Source organism: Conger conger, chromosome 19 (genome assembly GCF_963514075.1).
Source record: "Conger conger chromosome 19, fConCon1.1, whole genome shotgun sequence".
NCBI lineage: Eukaryota > Metazoa > Chordata > Actinopteri > Anguilliformes > Congridae > Conger > Conger conger.
In genome coordinates this window covers 10,577,966-10,600,148 of record NC_083778.1, presented here as the reverse complement: position 1 = coordinate 10,600,148, position 22,183 = coordinate 10,577,966, and the positions used below count along the sequence as shown (strand labels likewise).

Below are 22,183 nucleotides of genomic sequence, written 5' to 3'. Positions count from 1 at the left end.
TATCATAGTACTTGTAATATAATATAATATAATATAATAATCTAAAAGCCCAGACTGAACCCCTCTACTCTTGAATTTCCACAGACAATTTACCAACCAGTTGGTTAACCAGTAGGGAGCCTTTGCTGAAATCGCATTGATAGTCTTGGCTGTGTGTAGCAGTGTGGTGTTCACAGTAGAACTGTAAGAATGAGATAGGCGTGCAACGGGGACTTCTTATGAAGCTGCTGGAGTTGCATCATAGCCGTTGCACTCTTGGGGTTTCGTGGAGCCAGCCATGTACCTGGAATGTTCCAGGTGTAAATCCCAGAGCCTGTTAGTCATGAGAAAAACACTGGCTGATTATCCCTGCGGTACTCTTAAGGACTGAAGCTCCAGTGCTGTGGAGCTTCCCGTTTCCTGGTTCTTCTCCTTCCTCATCATCATCATCACCACCAACATGACATTGTGTATGTGTCTATGTGCCTGTTTCTTGTACTCAAACATGAAGGTCCACACACATACGTACAGTGTATGGCCCATACCAGTTTCTTGTTGTGGGGAAAAACAGGAAAAAAAGCTAAGCAGGGATGCTCAAATCTGGCCCTGGTTTTCTTTCCTCTCAGATAATGAACTGAACCTGACTCCTGGGGAAAGGGAGGGCGGATCACAGTCCTCAGCCCTTGAGGACCGTGGTTTGCCCAACGGAATCACAACTCATTGCTTTTCATTGGTATTCGGATGAAGGTTCTGTTCACGTTTTAGCAGCGTTGCGTGCGGTGGGTCAGGGGTCAGGGGTCAGGGGTCAGCCGGCCTTCATGACGTTTGTTTCCTTCCAGGTGGACTCTCCTCTGCGAGCCTGAAAATGAACGGATACGCTCCTCCCACCTACCCCTCGGGGGGTTTCGGGGCGTACCCCTCCCAGCTAAAGTGAGTGTCCCGTTCTGCGGAGAACACGACGTACTACAGCCGAAAATAAAACCGTTTGTTAGAGGGAAAGCACAGTGGACAGACGTGGTGCTGCTCTGCTTTTAAATGTCAGCCAACTCATCCCTGGTGTAAAATCCAGCTTGGTCAGCATGAAATGACCAGCTACCAGCTGTTTCAAAACATAGCTTGAGCTGTTTTTTTCAGCAGGGATAGCAATACAGAAGCTTACTTGTTTACTAGCATGTGTTCTGTCCTGTTCTGAAACACTTGAGTTAATTAGTTTAGAATTAGAAAATGCTCTTCCATGTGTTTGTTATTTTTTAATCTAAATGAATTAATAAAAAAAAAATTGAAGTACTCTTTTATGGGGAGGCCACTCAAGCACACTGTACCCGTTCATAACAGTCAAACAGCTACTCATTCTGCTAAAGACATGCTGCTTTTAATTAACCTTTTTTTATTTAACCAATGAAAATACACCACAGAACATCAGGTTGCAAACCGCTCTTTAACGTGATTGGCTCAGAGGCACAGCGCTGAGGAACGCTTAAAGGCTTTCAACTTAAAGAATGTCAAACGATGAGGAACACCATGACCAGGGATCATCTAACTGTCCTCAAACTTCTGTCTTCTGTACAGTGGACACAGTTCCCAGCCCGATCTTCCAGACAACAAGCCACAATCCAGTGCTAAAGCTTTGTACGGTACGTAGAGCAACCCCCTTCTTAGTATCATTGGTACCCCCTGAAGAACCCATCTGATGAGAAGCATTGACCGTGATGGAAATGTAATCAATTCAAGCCACCATCCGCATCTACAGTTTGCCTGACATGCAAATTATAGGGAGCATTTAACTTTGCTCTAATCACGAGCTGCATCATTAAGCCTGGGCCTACAGCTGCGGGCTGTAGCAGGCTTGATAAGCAACATTTGTTTTGGATGGCGTGCGTGTAATGGCGTCTCTCTATTCCAAAATGGAGTCTGCTGCCAGAGAGAGAGCCCCAGGCTAAGGTTTGCGGGAGATTGTTTGTCTGTGCCATGAATTGTGTGCCTTCAAAATACCAATGAAGGCGACGAACATCAAGAGACTTTCAGCAATGCAGTGTTCGCCCAGCAGAGGCCAGTTCTGTTTAAAACCAGCACATCTCACACATTTTGGTCTGTAGAGGCAAACCCCCATGGCTAACGCCGTCACCTCCCCTCACCGAGCGGAGGGGGTGTGGCCACGGTCTCCACGTCCAATGGGAGGAAACCCTGACTGTGATTGACAGGGCAGAAGATCCTGGCTATGTCAGTGGTCGCCATGTCGGGACTCCGCCCACACCCATTTACCTCCCTTGGTTCCTGTTGCATCCCCTGCGGTGTTTTTCTGTTTGGGGGAGCAGGGCACCATGGCTGAGGTCCAGTTCTGTGCTAATTGTCTCTGGGATTATGTCAGCAAAGCATTCTGGCTAAAGTGCGAGACTCCCGATTCTTCTCCTGTTTAGTGTGTAATTTGAAATGTCTGCACAATATTAAAGCAGTGCTTCCTCATTCTTTTAATGCACTTAACCTCTTCTCTAACTTCACGTTGTCTGTTACACAGTGCAGAAAACAATGTTTTTCATGTAACAAAGAAATATTACAAATGGTAAATGTTATTTTTCGGGCTAATCTCTTTTCAGAGAGCCTTTTAGCCACCCACATTTCTTTTTAAATGTGACATATATTGCATTATACTATCTTACTCCTCAGTCTGGAGCTATTTATGTGTAATTTATCATTGCGTAGACTGATTTTCGGATTATTTTATTTTAATTTAGCTATAATTGTACTGTGCTTAGCGCAATAGTGTTGCTTTTTCTCATTGTATTAAAGTCAGTTCAGAGCGAGCTTAAAGTGGGGGAATGTGACCTTAACGAAATGCATCAAAAGCTACTGTGCTGCAATCGCTGCACACCAGTGGCACAACTAAATCCCTCCTGCAAGTTCCCTCAGGATTTTACACAAATCCGGCCCCAGATCACTTCTCATAGTCATCAAACTAGAGTAAAAATAACATTAATTTACAAAATAATTCCCTCAGATTTCCCCTGCACTGCTACAGTTGGCTAATTAATGTCAAGCACTGTGTTTCTGTCCTATGTTGCTAGCCTATAGCATATTCCTACATCCAGGCCTGTTGCTAGCCTACAGCATAGTCCTACATACAGGCCTGTTGCTAGCCTATAGCATAGTCCTACATCCAGGCCTGTTGCTAGCCTATAGCATATTCCTACATCCAGGCCTGTTGCTAGCCTATAGCTTAGTCTTATATTCTGGCCCCTCTTGCATTGCATCAGTAGTCTAATCCACATAGCCTCAGTTGGGGTGCAGTGGTGAATTCCCGCTCAGTGAAGTGTCCTCTCACATGTGGGGGTCACATGCCTGCTCCCCCATGCGGTTTTTGAGGTACTCCCTTTTGTTCTTATCTCCGTTTTGCGCTCAGGAACCGACGGAATTTATTTCCTCCAATCTTCTGCCAAACACAAAAAGAAAGGTGACCCTGAGACTGAAGTTCTGTTTGCTGTTGCCTTCAAACTTTCCAGAGTATCTGCAGAGCCCAAGAACTGCCGTTTTAAAGTGCTGCAAGCGTGCAATGGTCTGCTGGGAGTGTGCCCTCCCTGACAATCACAAACTGAATCTGAGTAGAGTCTTTGGCTCTGCAGAAACTGGTAGTTTCAATCAGTTTTCGCCTTTTCTCCTGAAAAATGACGTTTATCTCTCTCGAGAGAAAGCTGACCCACATCCCAACACCTTGCCTACCCTTTTCCAGTGTGAGTGCAGTGATTTTTGTGTGCGTGTGTTACTAAATTAGCACTGTAGTATCAGCTGTCTATTAGTGTATAACTGTGTGTCCTATGTCGGCACAAAAGCACCATAGCCAAGGATTTAATAGCAGTATTCCTTTGGGAATTTTAGCCAGCGTCCCTATGTTCAGTAACCAAACTCTTACATACAGTAGCCACACCGCCCTGCCCTTAGGCATACCTTTTATGTGAAAATAAAATTTGACAAAATGAAAACAGTCAGGAGATTTAATTGCAATTTTACAGTAAGTTATTTGGAATATTGACGTAGTATTCTGGATTGTTTCAATGCCTGTTGGTTTTTGGGTAGAATGACTATTGGGGAGACACAGACGTGCTTCCAAACGTACAGTCGTACAGTGGAGTGAAAAGGCTTTGCCTAATCTGCTTCTGTAATCCTGTGAGCTCCCCTGTTCACATAACACCGAGCAGAAAGGTCCCAGATTACTGACTGGTGTGATCTCACGCAGGGTGGCGTGTAATTGGCCGTCCAGTTTGGACACTCTGTACTAGAAGCTCCTCTGGCCAATCAGGGAGCTGCATTCGGCCTGCAGCAGCTGCGCAGGCAGGCCACTGCAGCGTAATGACTGCGCAGCTGAGGTGCAGAGTGAACAGCAGGCTAGTCTGCGCTGTCCTGAAGCGATGGTAGACATTGCAGGAATATGGAACAGGCTTTGAAACACCCCAATAGGCTTATTCACTGGCTTCACTAAGAACATCCATTTAGGGACACTGAAGGTGAATTGTGTGTAAAGTATTTGAACTCGTTTGAAAACTCAATGAACGCCTTGTGTTAAGTGAGGGATTGGCGAGTATCTCATGACCAACATCCCGTTAAATACACAAATAAATAATGAGCAGGGCAGAAATAAGCGCACTTTTGTGGCTCATTTGTGTGTGTCTGCCTCCCTCAGAGCAAAGGAAGAACTACGCGAAGAACAGCATCAACAGCATGACCGACACGTCACAGTACCGCGTAGAGGTGAGAGGCAGCGAGAGCCAGAACAGCGTGTTCACCGGCGGTTCCACTGAGAGGCTCCTGTGCTGTTGCGCTGACTGAGATTTTATTTATTGTCTTGGTTCGGGGTCCACAGCTGTCCCGTTTTGTTTATGAAGCAAAACTTGATGGATAGAAAATGTGCTGTAACAGGAATGGCGATAATTAATGTTCTGTCACGCCAGTGTTGAAAGATATACCATAAAGTGACATATCCAAAAGCATTTTTCAAGATTCAGATAATGCTGAACTCATGGAAGAAATAACAGAAAGTTCCAGAACAATCGGAACAATACTCACACTTCTTGAAATTTCTAATCGAAATTCAATCAGAGGATTAAGAAGTTGTCTCAATTACGCTTTTTTGGTACGCCAGCGTCTTACACGTCGGGCGTGTATTAGGATTGCGTGAGGGATGATTGACGGCAGAAATGATCGGATGGAATCTCGAGTGGCGACCGCTAACCCCGCCTCCTCTGCCCCCCGCCCCTGCCCCTCCCCCAGCACCTGACCACGTTCGTGATGGACCGCAAGGAGGCGGTGATCACCATCGAGGACGGCGTCCGCAAACTGCGCCTGCTGGATGCCAAGGGCAAGGTGTGGACCCAGGACATGCTGCTGCAGGTGGACGAGCGGGCCGTCAGCCTCGTCGATGCCGAGACCAAGGTCAGGCCAAGGTCACCCGGCCGCACGCCCTTCCTCCTGCCCTCCTCTTTCACAGTGACCAAGGTCGGGCCAAGGTCACCCGGCCGCACGCCCTTCCTCCTGCTCTTCTCTTTCACAGTGCCGTGTCCGTATGCTGGCCTTAGCCCCTTAATACCCCTCTGTCAGTCCAAGACAAGCACACCGCCTCCAACTGCAAAAACAAACCAAAAAAATCTTACTTACTTGGATTACTGTTTAGACTTAAAAAATGTTCCACTATTACTTTTTTTGCTAAGTAACACACATTGCCTATGTGGTGAGATGGTTTGACTCATTTCAAGACTTGCCAAAGGGGTAAGATAACAGTAGCTTAAAATAAGGTCATATTTTCTACTTGAGACTAAAAAAATGACAGTCGGAAGTGTCATTACAAGGCTAAAACACAGCCTTTTTTAGAGTGAAAACACACCTTTGTTGAAACCTCAGAGCTATCGAGACAAGATCATTTGTACAGGTTCGGTGGTTAATAAGAAGTACTGAGACTTCGCCATGGCAACAGGCTTGGCTTCGGAAAAGGGTGTGAAAGCCGGCCTCAGCGTGTCTATAGGAGGTCCCAGGCTGGTCCACTCTGCACTGGCCCTATCACATGAGCTCGACACTGCTATATGGGAATGCAGTAGTAGCAGCTATTCACAGATGAAGTAAGTTCACAATGTGTTTTCAGTGCAGCGGAACAGAACCTCGGCCTCGAGTGGTGTGCTTTGCTGGTTGTTCTGTAAGAGGCTTATCTTCAGCCTTCACAAGGGAATGTGATTTGACTTGCAGGGTTTACTCGTGTTTGCGGCAAATACTGCCCTTGAGACGTCCAGTGGTTCTTTTCATTTCTCACAATGCCGAAACAATATTATGAATTCCTCATTGTGGTTTAATTTGCGTGATTGACGGCGCCCGCAAATTCCCACTGGTCCGCCGGAGGGAATTTAACAGGAATTTAGGCACAACTGGCTGGACACAATTGCAGTGATCTGAAAGAGAGAACAGAATGTTTGGTGTCTGACGTTAAAATGCCCAACCATACACTGTACCTGAGTTTGGTTTGGCTCTGATGGTGGATCTCCACTGAGTGAGTTTGGTTTGGCTGTGGTGGTGGATCTCCACTGAGTGAGTTTGGTTTGGCTCTGATGGTGGATCTCCACTGAGTGAGTTTGTTTGAGATGGTGGATCTCCACTGAGTGAGTTTGTTTGAGATGGTGGATCTCCACTGAGTGAGTTTGTTTGAGATGGTGGATCTCCACTGAGTGAGTTTGTTTGAGATGGTGGATCTCCACTGAGTGAGTTTGTTTGAGATGGTGGATCTCCACTGAGTGAGTTTGTTTGAGATGGTGGATCTCCACTGAGTGAGTTTGTTTGAGATGGTGGATCTCCACTGAGTGAGTTTGTTTGAGATGGCGGATCTCCACTGAGTGAGTTTGTTTGAGATGGCGGATCTCCACTGAGTGAGTTTGTTTGAGATGGTGGATCTCCACTGAGTGAGTTTGTTTGAGATGGTGGATCTCCACTGAGTGAGTTTGTTTGCGATGGTGGATCTCCACTGAGTGAGTTTGTTTGAGATGGTGGATCTCCACTGAGTGAGTTTGTTTGAGATGGTGGATCTCCACTGAGTGAGTTTGTTTGAGATGGTGGATCTCCACTGAGTGAGTTTGGCTGTGATGGTGGCTCTCCACTGAGTGAGTTTGGCTGTGATGGTGGATCTCCACTGAGTGAGTTTGTTTGAGATGGTGGATCTCCACTGAGTGAGTTTGTTTGAGATGGCGGATCTCCACTGAGTGAGTTTGTTTGAGATGGTGGATCTCCACTGAGTGAGTTTGTTTGAGATGGTGGATCTCCACTGAGTGAGTTTGTTTGAGATGGTGGATCTCCACCGAGTGAGTTTGTTTGAGATGGCGGATCTCCACTGAGTGAGTTTGTTTGAGATGGCGGATCTCCACTGAGTGAGTTTGTTTGAGATGGTGGATCTCCACTGAATGAGTTTGTTTGAGATGGTGGATCTCCACTGAGTGAGTTTGTTTGAGATGGTGGATCTCCACTGAGTGAGTTTGGTTTGAGATGGTGGATCTCCACTGAGTGAGTTTGGTTTGAGATGGTGGATCTCCACTGAGTGAGTTTGTTTGAGATGGTGGATTTCCACTGAGTGAGTTTGTTTGAGATGGCGGATCTCCACTGAGTGAGTTTGTTTGAGATGGTGGATCTCCACTGAGTGAGTTTGTTTGAGATGGTGGATCTCCACTGAGTGAGTTTGTTTGAGATGGTGGCTCTCCACTGAGTGAGTTTGTTTGAGATGGTGGATCTCCACCGAGTGAGTTTGTTTGAGATGGTGGATCTCCACTGAGTGAGTTTGTTTGAGATGGCGGATCTCCACTGAGTGAGTTTGTTTGAGATGGTGGATCTCCACTGAGTGAGTTTGTTTGAGATGGTGGATCTCCACTGAGTGAGTTTGTTTGAGATGGTGGCTCTCCACTGAGTGAGTTTGTTTGAGATGGTGGACCTCCACTGAGTGAGTTTGGCTGTGATGGTGGCTCTCCACTGAGTGAGTTTGTTTGAGATGGTGGACCTCCTGTGTGGGTTTTGGTTGTAATGGCGGACCTGGGCTGGGTTTCAGAACGAGCTGGAGAACTTCCCCCTCAGCACCATCCAGCACTGCCAGGCGGTGATGAACGCCTGCAGCTACGACTCCATCTTGGCTCTGGTGTGTAAGGAGTCGGGCCAGGGCAAGGCCGACCTGCACCTCTTCCAGTGCGACGAGGTCAAGGTGAGCGCCCATCGAGAGCAGGTTCAGCTCAGCTCAGCTCACACTGATCATGAGAGCTCAAATATTCCACAGGCCGTTCAGATTTAAAAAGTATGTCTGTGTCTGTATATGTATGTGTGTGTCTGAGTGTGTGTGTGTGAGAGTGTGTGTGTGTGTGTGTGTGTGTGTTTGAGGGTTCATGCCACTTCATTTTCACGGCAAACGCTGCCGCTGAATTTCAGCTCTTTGTAGTTCCTGTGCTTGGTTGATCCTGAAGGTTATCTTGAAAAGACTGGTGGGAACGTCTCTGTGGGAATTGAGCCGGGAAGGGGTTAATACTGCAGTAATCCTCTCCCTCTGAAACTGAGCACGAGGAGCTTTGGCACATCTGCATATCAGACAGATTACACCGTCTCATCACAGCTCTCTGCCTGCTTAAGATCGCACACTCCATCCAAAAGACTTACTGCCGTGTCCCTTGCATTCATTCATCATTGCTGTTTCGTGTTAATGTTTGTATGAGGTGATAGTGATAGCCTTTTGATTAATTTTCCCCCTCCGAGCGAACATTGTGCCATGTGATGTCACTGAGACGTTTAGGAGACCTGACATGGCAGACTGTAGTGTAGCGATACATGACTGGGACCCGGGAGGTTGGTGGTTCAGTCCACGATGTAGCCTCGATAAGATCCGCACAACTGTTGGGCCCTTGTCCCCTGCTTAGTCTAATCAACTGTCAGTGGCTTTAGATAAAAGTGAGCTAAATGAGCTGTAATGTAATGTAAAATGGCTGACCTGTTGCTTGTCTTCTTGAAGGCGAACCTGATCCACACGGATATAGACAGTGCCATCAGCGACCACAAAGGTGGCAAGGTGAAGAAACGTCCGGAAGCACTGAGGTACGACGCCGTCCCTCCCTCCCCCTCCTCAAACCAGTCACATGCTTTAATAAGATGGAAATGGTTAAAGTAAGTGCAAGATTAAGGCGTGTCCTGTTCTCATCCTCCTCCTCTTCCGATAGGACGATCCTGAAGAGTGACAGCGTCATCCCACCGCCCCCCTCGGCCCCGGCCCCCGCCCCCCCGGCAACCCTCGCCCCAATAGACGTGAAGAGCAGGGTGGCGGCCTGGTCCGCCTGGGCAGCCAATGAGCAGATGGACTGTGAGTGTCCCATGATGCACTGCCTCGGTCACACTCCTGCCAAACATACACACCCCCAGCCTGAGTCAGCGATGGCATGGATACTATAGGGCAGGGCTATCCAACCCTGTTCCTGGAGATCAACCATCCTGTAGGTTTTCACTCCAACCCTAACAAAGCACACCTCATTCAACAGCTCTTGATCTTGTTGGCTGCTAATTAGCAGAACTCAGTACCAAATTAGAGTTGAAATGAAAACCTACGGGATGGTAGATCTCCAGGACCGGGGCTGGGTAGCCTTCCCACAGGGCAAACCAGGAGACCACCTTACTTTCACTCTAGTTCTACAATTATTAAAGGACAGAGTCTTGTGGAATAGATGACTGCCACAGAAGTTCTCACACAATTCAATAAAATATGAGTCAAAGCCTCAGTGTTATTTAAAAGCAAAGGGAACTGTTAATACCTGAAAGCAGGGTATCAGGGGTGTTGTGTTGGCTGGGGGCTCAGTTTCCCTCTGGTGTCCCCTCTGTTAGACGACAGTCTCGGGCCTTATTCGGCGCAGGGCGAGCCCCCGGAGATGACCGTGGCCAGGGTGGACCGTGACGTGGTGAGTGACCCCCGCGTCCTCTCCCCCCGGCTGGAAACAGCGGGGCTTCCATCCAGCCGTTTTCATGCCAATTTTTCATTTGCGCTTAAATAAACCTTAGGTCAGGGGTGCGCAGCAAGGGCCGACCTGTTTCAGGTAATTTCTGCTCTTAGCTATTTCATGAGCTCAATCATGTCTAAATCTGATATGTGTATAAGCACCAGCTACTTACCAGCTGTTAAGGGATCTGGTTGGAACAAAAACCAGTGCCTTAGAGGAAATGCCTGAAATGAGAAAAAACAGGAAACGTTTTTAACGCTTGGCCGAGGTGGAAAATTTGGCGTATCGATGGAGAGACGACGCGACCAAGGGTGATGGATACAGACTTTGATGAAAGAAATGATATGATGGAGACCGGAGTCACGTGCTTCCACTCCAAAAAGCCAGAGGAAGGCTTGCATCCGCTTTGTAAATTCGTAAAACAGTAGTTGATGGATTCCCCGTTCGACAGCTGGAGCAGGGCTGGCTCAACCCTGGTCCTGGAGGACAATGATTTGCATTTTCTTTTGTCAGATTTTGGGAAATTTGCTGAACAGTTGCGAAAGATTTGGATGGAAGCGTGTGAAACTAGTGACGATGCTACCTCCCCCAGTTACAGTGAGCGTAGAGCTTAGACAGATATGATATGATATCAGATATGAACTGCAACATTGCGACCAAGGTCAATCTCACCTTTCCCAACGTACACCTGTGCATGCCGTCTGATTGGCCAGGCTGTTTCCGCGGCGTAATGGCCTCTGCGTTTCCCTTTTTAATTTTAAAGCTTTATCTTCGGAACGTAACTGTACGGGCTCAAGATAAAGGAAACAGTTCAGAAGGAGTCGGCGATCGGTCGTGCGGTGATCGTCTACTCTTGACTTGAGTGTGGCACAATTTCATTCGCCGGAGCAACTAAATCCACTGCACTGGAGGGTTATGGAGCTCAATGACCTGTGCATGTTAATGCAGGATTACAAGCGGTCTGTTAAGTCTGTGGGACTCTTACAGCATTTTTCCTTAATTTTCAACAACTAAAATAGGCAACTTCACTTTTTCATCATTTCACATTGATGACGGTTTAGTTTTGGCAAACTCATAAATAGTTGCGAACTCACAAATGCCTTAGGCAAAGACCGCAAATATAAATAAAATGTGTGACCCTGACGAAGAAGCTAGTCTAAGAAATGCGTTAGTTTGTTGCTTTTCCTTGATTTAATAAATATCTCCTCAGAAGAGTGTTGTCCTTGAGTTTAGTCAGGAAGCATTTTTTTTTAATAAATAAAATGAATCGATATCTATACAACATTTCTTACTAAGAGTAACATTAAAATGTTTAATTATGACGTGGTGTGTATGATTATGCATATTATTGAGGGTTTTTTTTGTTTGTTTGTTCGTTCGTTTATTTATTTATTTATTTATTTATTTTCATTTTAGCAAATCCTGAACCACATCCTGGATGATATCGAATATTTTGTCACCAAGCTTCAAAAAGCAGCCGAGGCGTTTAACGAGCTTTCGAAGAGGAAGAAGTCGAAGAAGAGCAAAAAGAAGGGTCCAGGAGGTAGTAATTAATTCGTTGTGCAATCGTCAGTTATTACATTGTTCGTTTTATAGGTTAAGTGTTTGTGACCCCGATGCTGTTTTTACACAACCTACATTTATTAAATGTAGTTAAAGTTAGTTTTACCGACATAGAACGTCCTCACCTGAACCTTTTCAGGACCTCCGGAACGTTCTGTGATTAACCGAGTGTAGTTTTTGATTGTCCTGTTTGGTCCTGGAACTCATCACCATGTCCCTCTTGTTCATATTGTGTCCACTAGAGGGCGTGCTGACACTACGATCCAAGCCACCTTCTCAGGAGGAGTTTGTCGATTGTTTCCAGAAGTTCAAACACGCGTTCAACTTACTGGTAAAAATCTGTCTGGTCATTTTCACCAATTGTTTGTATTTCAACTGCATGCATGCATTTATTGTATGTTCCGTATATTGTTTTAATAGGACTGATAATGGCAAGAACATCTGTTTATTTTTAAAATATTTCCGTTATATATAAAATACAATTATGTGTAACAAAGTATCCCTATGATCTGTATTAAAGGATGTCTATTTTTGTCCATTTTATCCCGTCGCTGTGTAACACTCCCCGCTGTCTATCTTGATTGTGTCCGTCGTTCGGCTCAGTGGCTAACCGCTAATGTTTGCAGGGGAAGCTCCGAGCGCACATTCAGAACCCGAGCGCTGTCGACCTGGTCCACTTCCTGTTCACGCCGCTTAACATGGTAGGTGACAGCGCCGTCGACCTGGTCCACTTCTTGTACCCCTAGCCAGCAATAATGTAGTTCATTTGGACCGTTTTTGCTTGTAAAACGTGCTCATTTGTACCCAAAGAGAACATTACTATATTTTCAGGGTACATTTGGGAAATGTGCTCCTTGAAGAACCAGAGTGTACTGTCTACTGTCCCTTTATCTCTGAGTGTGTGTATTTCGACTCTCTGGTTCTGGTCACTCGATGCAGTTTATTGCCCTCAACAGGGGAAGACTGCTTTCTTTTTCATTATTTTTTTTCCAAAGCACTTGGGAGAGAGAGCAGAACGTGAAATGACCCTATTGACACGGCCGTCTGCCCTCAGGGTGCTGTGTACAGCTGACCGCTCTGGCCCTGTCTCTCCCAGGTGGTGCAGACGTCCGGGGGGGTGGATCTGGCCAAGAGCGTCATCAGCCCCCTGCTCACGCGGGAGGCCATCGACTTCCTGCACTCCTCCGGCACGGCCGACGAGAGGCACCTGTGGGTGTCGCTAGGCGACGGCTGGACCAAGTGCAGGTGGGCGTGCCTGGCCCGGGGTTGCCTGGGAAACCGACTCCGTGTTACACTTACAACTTTGTCATTTAGCAGTGTTCCAATGTCAAAATAAAAGTCTGTCTTTATAAGTGTTTTAGTCTCGTAATGACACTTCAAATCTTATTTTCTGCTCTGAAGTAGAAAATATTAGCTTGTTTTCAGTTACTGTTTGCTTGACAATTGAAATTTTTGGAAAATTTGCACAAAAAAATATAAATAAGATTTTAAGAGTAAATATGAGCCTAAAATATATAATTTTTTTTTTGCTCTGTGGAGCTAAGCAATGCTGTGTCATGCTAGCATATTATGTTAACGCCCAGCACTTGATTGTTACCTTTGTGTTCATCTCCATGGTGATTGGTATTGTCTTCTGTCAGTTGATTTGCTCCTGTCAAAAGTAAAACCAGACCATCAGACCCGTGTTAAAAGCACAAAGATCCCCATGTAATTTCCATTTTTTGAAATACTCTGGTGTTCGTCTGCCGTTAGCCTTAGCGACGTTAGCCTGGTTTTGAGTGGCACTGCTATTGCCCACTGTGTGTGAGCCTGCACTGTGTTTACCCCACTCAGCAGTATTAAGAAAATGGGACTTCAACTGATTATGGGTCATTTGTAGCAAATACTTAATCAGTCGAATATACACATATACCTAAAATTGCAATAGGCAATTTCGGACTTCTAACTGTCAAAAGAGGAATTGCAGCAACAAACACCTTCAAACCACAACACTCTTTATCTGTGAGCACGCTGACGTTGAAACGCCATTGGCTGTGGCAGTGAGAACCCATTTTTCGACCAATGAGCTTGAACTATTGTGCAGTTATGTGATGTTTGGGTGCCCCTCCCTGCCCAGGCTGGAGTGGCCGAAGGAGCAGCACTTCCCTCCGTACTCTCCCCGTTTCCGGGGCGGCTGGGAGCCCCCGGTCCTGGCCTACATGGGCCCGCCGCGGGAGACAGAGCTCACACAGCTGGCCCAGTCCCTGGCCCACGCGGAGGTGCTGCGGCAGGAGGAGGCGCACCACAGGCTGTCCATGGAGGTGAGGGGGAGGCAGGGGAGGAGGGGGTGGGGACGGGGCTGAGGAGGGGTGGGGAAACAGGAGGAGGCGCACCACAGACTGTCCATGGAGGTGAGGAGGAGGCAGGGGAGGAGGGGGTGTGGACGGGGCTGAGGAGGGGTGGGGAAACAGGAGGAGGCGCACCACAGGCTGTCCATGGAGGGAAGGGGGAGCGCAGGGAGGGGACTGAGGGGAGGTGGGGTAACAGCAGAAACAGGAAGAGGGAGAGTCTGCAAAAAAACAAAATATTTTAATCTCATTTTGAGACTTAAACTCTTTATTTCTTAAATTTTTTTGCTAAAAAAATAAAATAAAATAAATATTGCCAATGAGGTGAGACAGTTTTACGCATTTCAAGATTCACCAATGAAATGAGAAAATTTCACTCATCAGGTAAACATTAACTTACAAGAGCTAATATTTTCTACTTGAGAGAAAAGTCTATGACAAGAGACTAAAACGCTTTGTAGGACGGACACTTTTTGCAGTGTAGGAGACAACTGGCAGAGGTGGAAAGAGTGACTGTTGCCAGGGTTACCAGGAGGTGGGGGGGGTCATCAGTGTCCAAGGAGAGAAATGGTTAATGGTTGGCATTTATATAGCGCCTTTATCCAAAGCGCTGTACAATTGATGCTTCTCATTCACCCATTCATTCACACACTCACACACCGACGGCGATTGGCTGCCATGCAAGGTACCAACCAGAGAGAGAGAGAATGATGTTTACAAAACAAACCGTAATAACCGTTTGTACGATGCACCTTGTTGCAGAGGTTTTCACATATTGCATTTCGGGTTGTCAACAAACTGCCATTAGCTTGTCCTTGTGGACTAATGGCGCAATGAATCATCCGAATTCAAGTCAGAACGGCAGATGAAAAACGGCCGCTGTCTCGGCTGATGAATTGGCCGTGGCCAGCAGGCTAACTCCACGCTTGTCGTTGTTTTTGTTTCTGTTCCAGCAACCCGGCGTGCAGGCCTTCCCCCCGGCGGACGGGTACGCGTTCGGTAACACCGCGTACAAGCGAAAACAGCTCCTGGACCAGGACACGGCCGTGGCGGCCTTTAAACAGGCGGTCAGCCGCCATGTAGATAGGTAACGCCGGTCACGTGACTGTGCGACAGGCCATGGAGAACTGTCGGGCTTCGCTGATGTAAACCCCGAACCCTCCAACTCCCCCCCCCCTCCCCTTATTATTGTGTGATTTATATTTCTATACCCATCCTGCTTCTGTCCTCTATTTGGTTCTAGTATCTTCAAAAAAAAACGAAAACCTCTTTGCCGGAAGATTCTTGAATCTATTTCACCCGGACTTTAGATGGCTTCATATTCCCTTGGTGGTGGTGCTCTAAACTCGACCTTTGGTGGACGGTTCCTTTTCTTTCTGCGTCCTTTCAATTCTTGCTTCTGTCTTGAAACCAGGACACTTCTCCATGGCTGTGACAGTCTGTAAATATAGCTGTTAGGCAGTTATTAACTCCATGTCAGTGTTCACCCATCTGAACCTCCAGCATCTATCTGTAGCTGAGAGCTTGTGCACAACATTGATTTATTGTGGGCTGCAGGTGATTGATTTGTGTGGAGGTAAATTGAGAAATTGAGGATTGAGATTCTGGACATGTTTCTCACTAATGTACTCCATGTAGTCAGGGTTAATGCTTAGTCACATCATTGTTATGATTGCTTAGCATTGTTGTTAATTAAAAGTACTTAAGCTTAAAAGTATGTGCTTTTAAAAGTATGTTTGCGTGAGCTCCATAACGTTTGGGACAAAGACGGTTTATTCGGCTCAATTCACGATTCACGTGGTTGACGTGCACATTCTCAGCTTTTATTTAGGGGTATGTTTTTAGACACTTTGGTTTCCACCGTGTAGAAATGACAGCAGTTTTTGCACGTAATGTGCGAGGCTCACATTGTGTGGAGCTCACTCTCACCGTAAGTGTAAACGAAGCGCGGCGTCTGCACGTTGGTTTGGCCGTGTGAAACGGAGGCTCCAGTGCAGGTTCGGAGACCGCTGTGGCTCTCCGCCGGTCGGTCCCCGCGCTGAGTGCTTGTGCCTTGCAGGAACTACGAGGCCCACGGCCGGACCCAACCAAAGACCTACGCCAAATCCAAGTACGACTTCGTGGCTCGCAACAACACAGAGCTGTCGGTGGTGAAGGACGAGATTGTGGAGGTACTGAGGACACAAGTCCAGGCCAAACACCATGTCCACCTCCAGCGGCCTCTAGCATAGTGGTTAAGGTGAACGACTGGGACACCCAAGGTCGGTGGTTCTAATCCCGGTGTAGCCACAATAAGATCTGCACAGCCGTTGGGCCCTTGAGCAAGGCCCTTAACCCTGCATTGCTCCAGGGGAGAATTGTCTCCTGCTTAGTCTAATCAACTGTATGTCGCTCTGGATAAGAGCGTCTGCCAAATGCCAATAATGTGATGTAATGTACACACCGCGGGGAAAACAAAAGGCATTTTTGTCAACGTCACCCAGCAATAACCCAATGGGAGACTGCTTTAGAAATATGATTTCATTTATATATCATTTATATTCTAAACCTGAAAGCTTACTATTTTTTATAGTTTTTATTATTACTGTTATATGATTTACGATTTGCTATTTTTTTAAATTTTATTCTTCTGTTAGAATGAAGTTGTAAAAATACATAATGATTTATTTTCTAACCGTATAGTGGATTCATACGTATATTTTGCAATACAGTGTACATTTCACAGTGATAAATAGACCCTTATTTCCTTAAACACAAGCTGAAATCAAAATCCACTTTTTCCTCCATTTAGTCAATTATTCATAACCACACCAAGTAAAGTCTTAAAGTCCACTCAGTGAGCACTTTTTTAGGTACAGTCAGGACCATAAATATTTGGACATTGACAAATTGTAAAGGGTCCTAGGTTTCATTAGTCTCAAGCAGATATTGATGGATCACTTCAAGGCTTTGTTTCTCCTGAATATTTTTTCCCTTGGGTACAGTTATTTCGGAGAAACGACCCGTGTATTGAACCCTCGCGCTCTCCCCGCAGGTTCTGGACGACAGGAAGCAGTGGTGGAAGGTGAAGAACGCCAGCGGGGAGGCCGGGTACGTGCCAAACAACATCCTGGAGATCACGCGATCCCTGAACATGAGCTCCGGCCAGGCAGAGCCCGTCTACAGCCACACCATCCAGGTGGGTCGCCGCGGAGACCCAGCGGCCATTTTAAATGTCGGTGTGTCATTCCGAAATTATTACGAGAGTATTCATTTTGTTCAGACCTCAAATACGTAATTGTTTTGAAGTTATCTTCGCTTTACTGAGCTTTTATGGTGTTTCAGAACCTATTAAATGCTCCCGCCTTCTTGGTTGGCTCAGTTGCACCAGGCAAGATCAATCGAGCACAGAAAAGTATTTAAATCCAAAACAATTGCGCATTTGACCTAGGTCTGGTTTTGTTGCTGATATACATTTGCCCTCTTTTCAAGTGCCCTCCAACATTTCTTTTGTTTTATTTTCTTTGTAATTAAAAGCTAATGATGCCAAAGAAGGAGTTTGAGTTGTTTAAGGTATGGGGTGTGACTGCTGTGTGCTGTGTGTAAGGTAGGAGCGTGTAGCTTTTTTTGCTTCTAGTTCTACTTCCTGTTTGGCCTTCCTCTGTGATTAAGTGCCATTCTATAGACTCAAAATACCATGGAGTGCTGACCCACTGGTGTATCTTGATAGACTGGGTAACTGAATCATGGAATTGCTCCTTTGTTTGAGTTTTTCTGCTTCGGTAGTTACACGGCATGTAACAGTGTTTAGCATTAGATATTAGTTAATGGCATGTTGATGATGTAGGAACTATGGTCATGGGTATCTAGAAGAGCGTTCCCTTCATTTCACATGAAATGGGAATTTAAAGGTTGAATTTAAAGGTTGACTGCAGTTGGAAACTAGACTGTTGGCTAACACTGGCACATTTACAGTAATGATGATTAGTGTCTGCTGTAACAATAAGAATTGGCCAACTGGACACTTGAATGCTGCAAACTGCTGATGTGTAGCTATCTCCTGTGTTTACTCAGTGCCTCTGTGAATGATAGATCTTTCTAATCACAAATGCTTGCTGGAAATGTTCTCAGAGTATTCCTGTGTGTGCTTTTCCCGATAGACCCACATGTAGGTGCCGAATTAGCCTTAACCGATGCAGGCTCCTGGTAGCATTCATGACTAGTCTATGCTGGTAGCTTAGTTAGTAGTTTACACACCTGGAAAGCCTGGTGGCTTGTCTTCCATAATCCTTGCAGTGGTTAATCTCTTTTGGTTGGACAAGTTTGCTGTGGAAATTTGACTCTTGTAAAATACTCTTGTGGTTGCTGTGGTTGCCCTTGGTTTTGGCTCCTGCCTGAGTGTGTTTGCAGTGCTGAGAAGCTCTTGTGTGTCAGTCACGCCATCTTTTTTATCTTCCCTTCAAGCAATTACTGGGAGAGTTAAACGAGGTAACTAAGACACTACAGTGTAGAATGATGTGTTGTATAATGTTGTCATAGCAACGCCTACCCATGTACTTTACGTAGGCCTTAGACTACCGTGTATGAATACACATTATATGTGTTCGGTTGCTGAGGTTTACTCTCAGAAATGTAGCAGCCTATTAAATACCATTTTGATGAAAAAAAAATATATATTATTTTTTCAAAGCTGAACATTGTGTCATAGTACAGTGAGGTTAAATTGCTTGGTGGACTTGTATTTGGTTTCGTAGCATGAATATCATTTAAGAACTTTCATTAAAGAAAGAAATTTGCTGGAATATTTTTTGTTTGCTGGATATCCTTTAGTGTCTACTGTATATTCGCATTGTAAGTATGAAGTGTGAAGTCACTCACTCTGGAACGTACCTTTGAAACCTGGGTCGTGACTAGATAAAGTTCATGGAGACGTGAGACCAGTATTTTCATTCGGTCTGCGCGTTCTCCAACTTTAAGCTATTATTTCTGTTATTGACTACACTTCCCAGCATGTATTTGACTACATTTCCCAGAGGACTTTTGGGAGGGAGTTCTGAGGCTGTCTCTCCCCTGACCCACAGAAGCAGCGCTCGGACTACGTGCCCAAACCGGCGGCCATGCCCCCCGCCCCCATTCCCCCGCCCGCCCCCGCCCCTGCGGCCGCGCCCACCCGGCTCCCCACCCCGCCCCTGCCCCCGGCCGCCACGCCCCCCGCCGCGTCCCCCGCCAGCGTCAGCCGCCAGAACAGCAGCACCTCCAGCGAGGCGGGCAGCGTGACCATGAGGGACCAGAGGGAGCGAGCCGCGCCCGCCAACCGTGAGTCCACCGCGTCCGGACCCGCTCCGGGAGAACGCTGCTCAACCGGCCTTTTCCTTTCACACGGCACTGTTTCAATCGTTAACATGTAACATTGCGGTGTCGTTTTGACATAAAATGTTAAAAAAAGGATGTGTTTAGATACAACATGCGTTTCTGGGTTACCGCTTTGTGTTACTTTCAACACATTGTTTGCCAAAGTTACTCATTTTATGTTACAAATGTACAATTACAAAGGGAGACCTTTTAAGACAAACTGTTGAAAGTAATATATGTATTGTCGTTAACTAGACAAAATATACACTCTCTCAAAAACAGTTAAAAAATGACACATTATGTGAACACGTTAGTGCTAGAGTGTATTTATGAGCTTTAATGAATGAGTTCCACGTGTACGGTAATCACAGTAACGTTCCGGCCTTCTGTAGGCCCTGTTTGATATTGTGTTGGTTGTAGTTGTGTTGGTTGGTTGTGTGTTCTCCACTGAAAGTCACTCTGGGAGCTGGTGTGTGCGGTGATTGGTCGGGGCAGAGTCCGTGTGGCAGACAGCGGTGTGTTCGGGGGGGGTAGCGTGACCTCATTTCCTGTGTGCGGCCCGCAGGCAGGAAGTCCAACATGGAGGAGGTGCACGACGAGCTGCAGCAGAGGCTGACGCTCGGGCGCAGCGCGCAGAAGAAGTTCCAGGTCCCGCCGCGGACCGCCGGCTCGCTGTCCGTCAACATCACGTACGACTCCGCGCCCGAGGAGGTCCGCGCCTGGCTGCAGACCAAGGGCTTCAGCTCAGTGTGAGTCAGGCCTGCTCCTTTTCACCATTTCCTGTCTCTGCCACCGCCCGTCTCCCACCCAGTGCATGCTGGGATAGGCTCCAGCTCTCTCTAGCCCCTGTGACACTGACCAGGAATAGGCAGGTTAGATAATGGGCGATGGACTATTTCTTCAACGTCCTCCACGGGTACCGTGGTGATACTTTGGCCAATCATGTGGGTCCTCCATGGGTACCGTGGTGACACTTTGGCCAATCATGGTCCACCCTGCGGCCCTCCATGGGTACCGTGGTGACACTTTGGCCAATCATGGTCTACCCTGCCGTGACCACAGAAGAATCTATCCCAGACTGCATTGAGAGCCTTGCTTTAGCTTAGCGTCATCAGCCAAGAACTCCTGTTCCCTTTGTTAGTATCGTGGCTTGGTGGCAGCAGGTAGGTCATGAGGGCCCTTGAGGCTTTTTGAGGGAACATCAGGGATCTTGAGGGACCTTGAGGGATCTTGAGGGACCTTGAGCCTTCTTGAGGGACCTCTGTCTCACAGCAGCTTGTGTTTGTGTGGCTCCACAGCACCATTAACAGCCTGGGGGTCCTGACGGGCGCCCAGCTCTTCTCCCTCAACAAGGATGAGCTGAAGACCGTGTGTCCGGACGATGGGGCACGGGTGTACAGCCAGGTCACTGTGCAGAAGGCCGCCCTGGAGGTAGGAGGCTGCATTACACCCACTGAAGAGCGTTACAGCCACTGAGCAGCATTACAGCCACTGAGCAGTGTTACAGCACTGAGCAGCGTTACAGCCACTGAACAGCGTTACAGCCACTGAACAGTGTTACAGCACTGAGCAGCGTTACAGCCACTGAACAGTGTTACAGCCACTGAACAGTGTTACAGCACTGAGCAGCGTTACAGCCACTGAACAGTGTTACAGCCACTGAACAGTGTTACAGCACTGAGCAGCATTACAGCCACTGAACAGTGTTACAGCACTGAGCAGCATTACAGCCACTGAACAGTGTTACAGCACTGAGCAGCGTTACAGCCACTGAACAGTGTTACAGCCACTGAACAGTGTTACAGCCACTGAACAGTGTTACAGCCACTGAGCAGCATTACAGCCACTGAACAGTGTTACAGCCACTGAAACACATTCTGAACGGCAGCCACTTACAACTTGGAAACTGCTCCTAGCTGAGCACCTGAATCCACACAGTCATGTTTCTGAGCTACATTTCACACACACATTTCCACTTTTAATTTAGCTCCCACCAGTGATTCACTAAATAGGGTCAGTTGTGCTCAGAGCCTGCTGCATTTCTTGAAAGCCCCTTTGAAAAGAGTTTGATGGGGCACAGCGCTTTAAATATTGTTGTTCACAGTTTTTGCGTATTTATCATATCCGGAGTGGAGGAATATGCCAGAGTGGTGAGGACAGCTGTGCTGTGGCCAGAGCAGATGTCAGATTGTCAGTGTCGATTTGTCATGTTCACAAGTCAAGCTAATGCTCCCCAGCTCTGGCAAAATGGTTGCCTTTGGTTTTCCTGTCTATTTCCGCCCACAGGTGTTCTTCTGACTCCCCCCCCCAAATCTACCTCTCCTGAATTTTGAGCGCAGTCTCGTAAAGGTATTTCTTGTTAAAAAGCCAGGTAGCCGGTCTTTGTTGGCCAGGTTTCATGGAGACGATGTAGTCCCGAAAATGTACCTTATGGACAGGCTGTGATCGCTCATAATCCGACTGTTTACTAGTGCGTTCCTCAGGGGCCTGACCTCGGGCCAGTGGAAATAGAATTGAAACGGTTTCAGTTTGGAAGTCTGCCATTTTACTTTGGCCTGGACGTTGAAATTTATGATTTATATTCTCAAGAGAGATTTTTAAAATAGCTTTTGAATCGGCAGTCATTTTCCTGTCCAAACCAAAGCAACATTAATAAAGCGTATGAATTCTTTAACACTATATATACACCAACTTTCCAATATTGCATAACTGTGACTTCCCTATATGTACAGATATAGGGTCCTCCAGTTACTGGAATGCGTGATTTAGGTATCTACTTGTCTAAATGAATCTGGCAAACAGAGATCCATTTAATGTACTTCATATAAGATAGTATGTTTATAGTGTCTCCCATTAGATGACTGGCATTGCATGCCTTTGTACAGCATCACCAAAGGCCTCGAAGCCCTTTTCCTCTTTAGTCCCCATACTAATCCAGCCCTGCTTATTCCTCCCTGCGTATAGTACACCGCTGACTGGGTCTATGGGCCCGTTTTAGCTCGGTGA

At 46.7% G+C, this 22,183-nt stretch overlaps 1 protein-coding gene across 1 annotated transcript in view; it reads left to right on the top strand.

Annotated features, from left to right (window-relative positions):
* The window catches only part of eps8a (EGFR pathway substrate 8a, signaling adaptor), a 58,365-nt gene that overhangs the window by 32,779 nt on the left and 3,403 nt on the right, over window positions 1-22,183 (top strand). Inside the window, exons 2-20 of the mRNA XM_061229245.1 lie at window positions 819-909; window positions 1,549-1,613; window positions 4,652-4,719; window positions 5,239-5,400; window positions 8,039-8,188; window positions 8,984-9,066; window positions 9,189-9,328; window positions 9,844-9,917; window positions 11,373-11,499; window positions 11,762-11,850; window positions 12,146-12,220; window positions 12,616-12,764; window positions 13,636-13,819; window positions 14,800-14,933; window positions 15,906-16,017; window positions 16,881-17,024; window positions 18,907-19,141; window positions 19,743-19,926; window positions 20,476-20,608. Of these exons, the coding sequence (XP_061085229.1) occupies window positions 845-909; window positions 1,549-1,613; window positions 4,652-4,719; window positions 5,239-5,400; window positions 8,039-8,188; window positions 8,984-9,066; window positions 9,189-9,328; window positions 9,844-9,917; window positions 11,373-11,499; window positions 11,762-11,850; window positions 12,146-12,220; window positions 12,616-12,764; window positions 13,636-13,819; window positions 14,800-14,933; window positions 15,906-16,017; window positions 16,881-17,024; window positions 18,907-19,141; window positions 19,743-19,926; window positions 20,476-20,608 (2,373 nt within the window). The 5' untranslated portion in view covers window positions 819-844. The remainder of the gene's footprint in view (window positions 1-818; window positions 910-1,548; window positions 1,614-4,651; window positions 4,720-5,238; window positions 5,401-8,038; window positions 8,189-8,983; window positions 9,067-9,188; window positions 9,329-9,843; window positions 9,918-11,372; window positions 11,500-11,761; window positions 11,851-12,145; window positions 12,221-12,615; window positions 12,765-13,635; window positions 13,820-14,799; window positions 14,934-15,905; window positions 16,018-16,880; window positions 17,025-18,906; window positions 19,142-19,742; window positions 19,927-20,475; window positions 20,609-22,183) is intronic.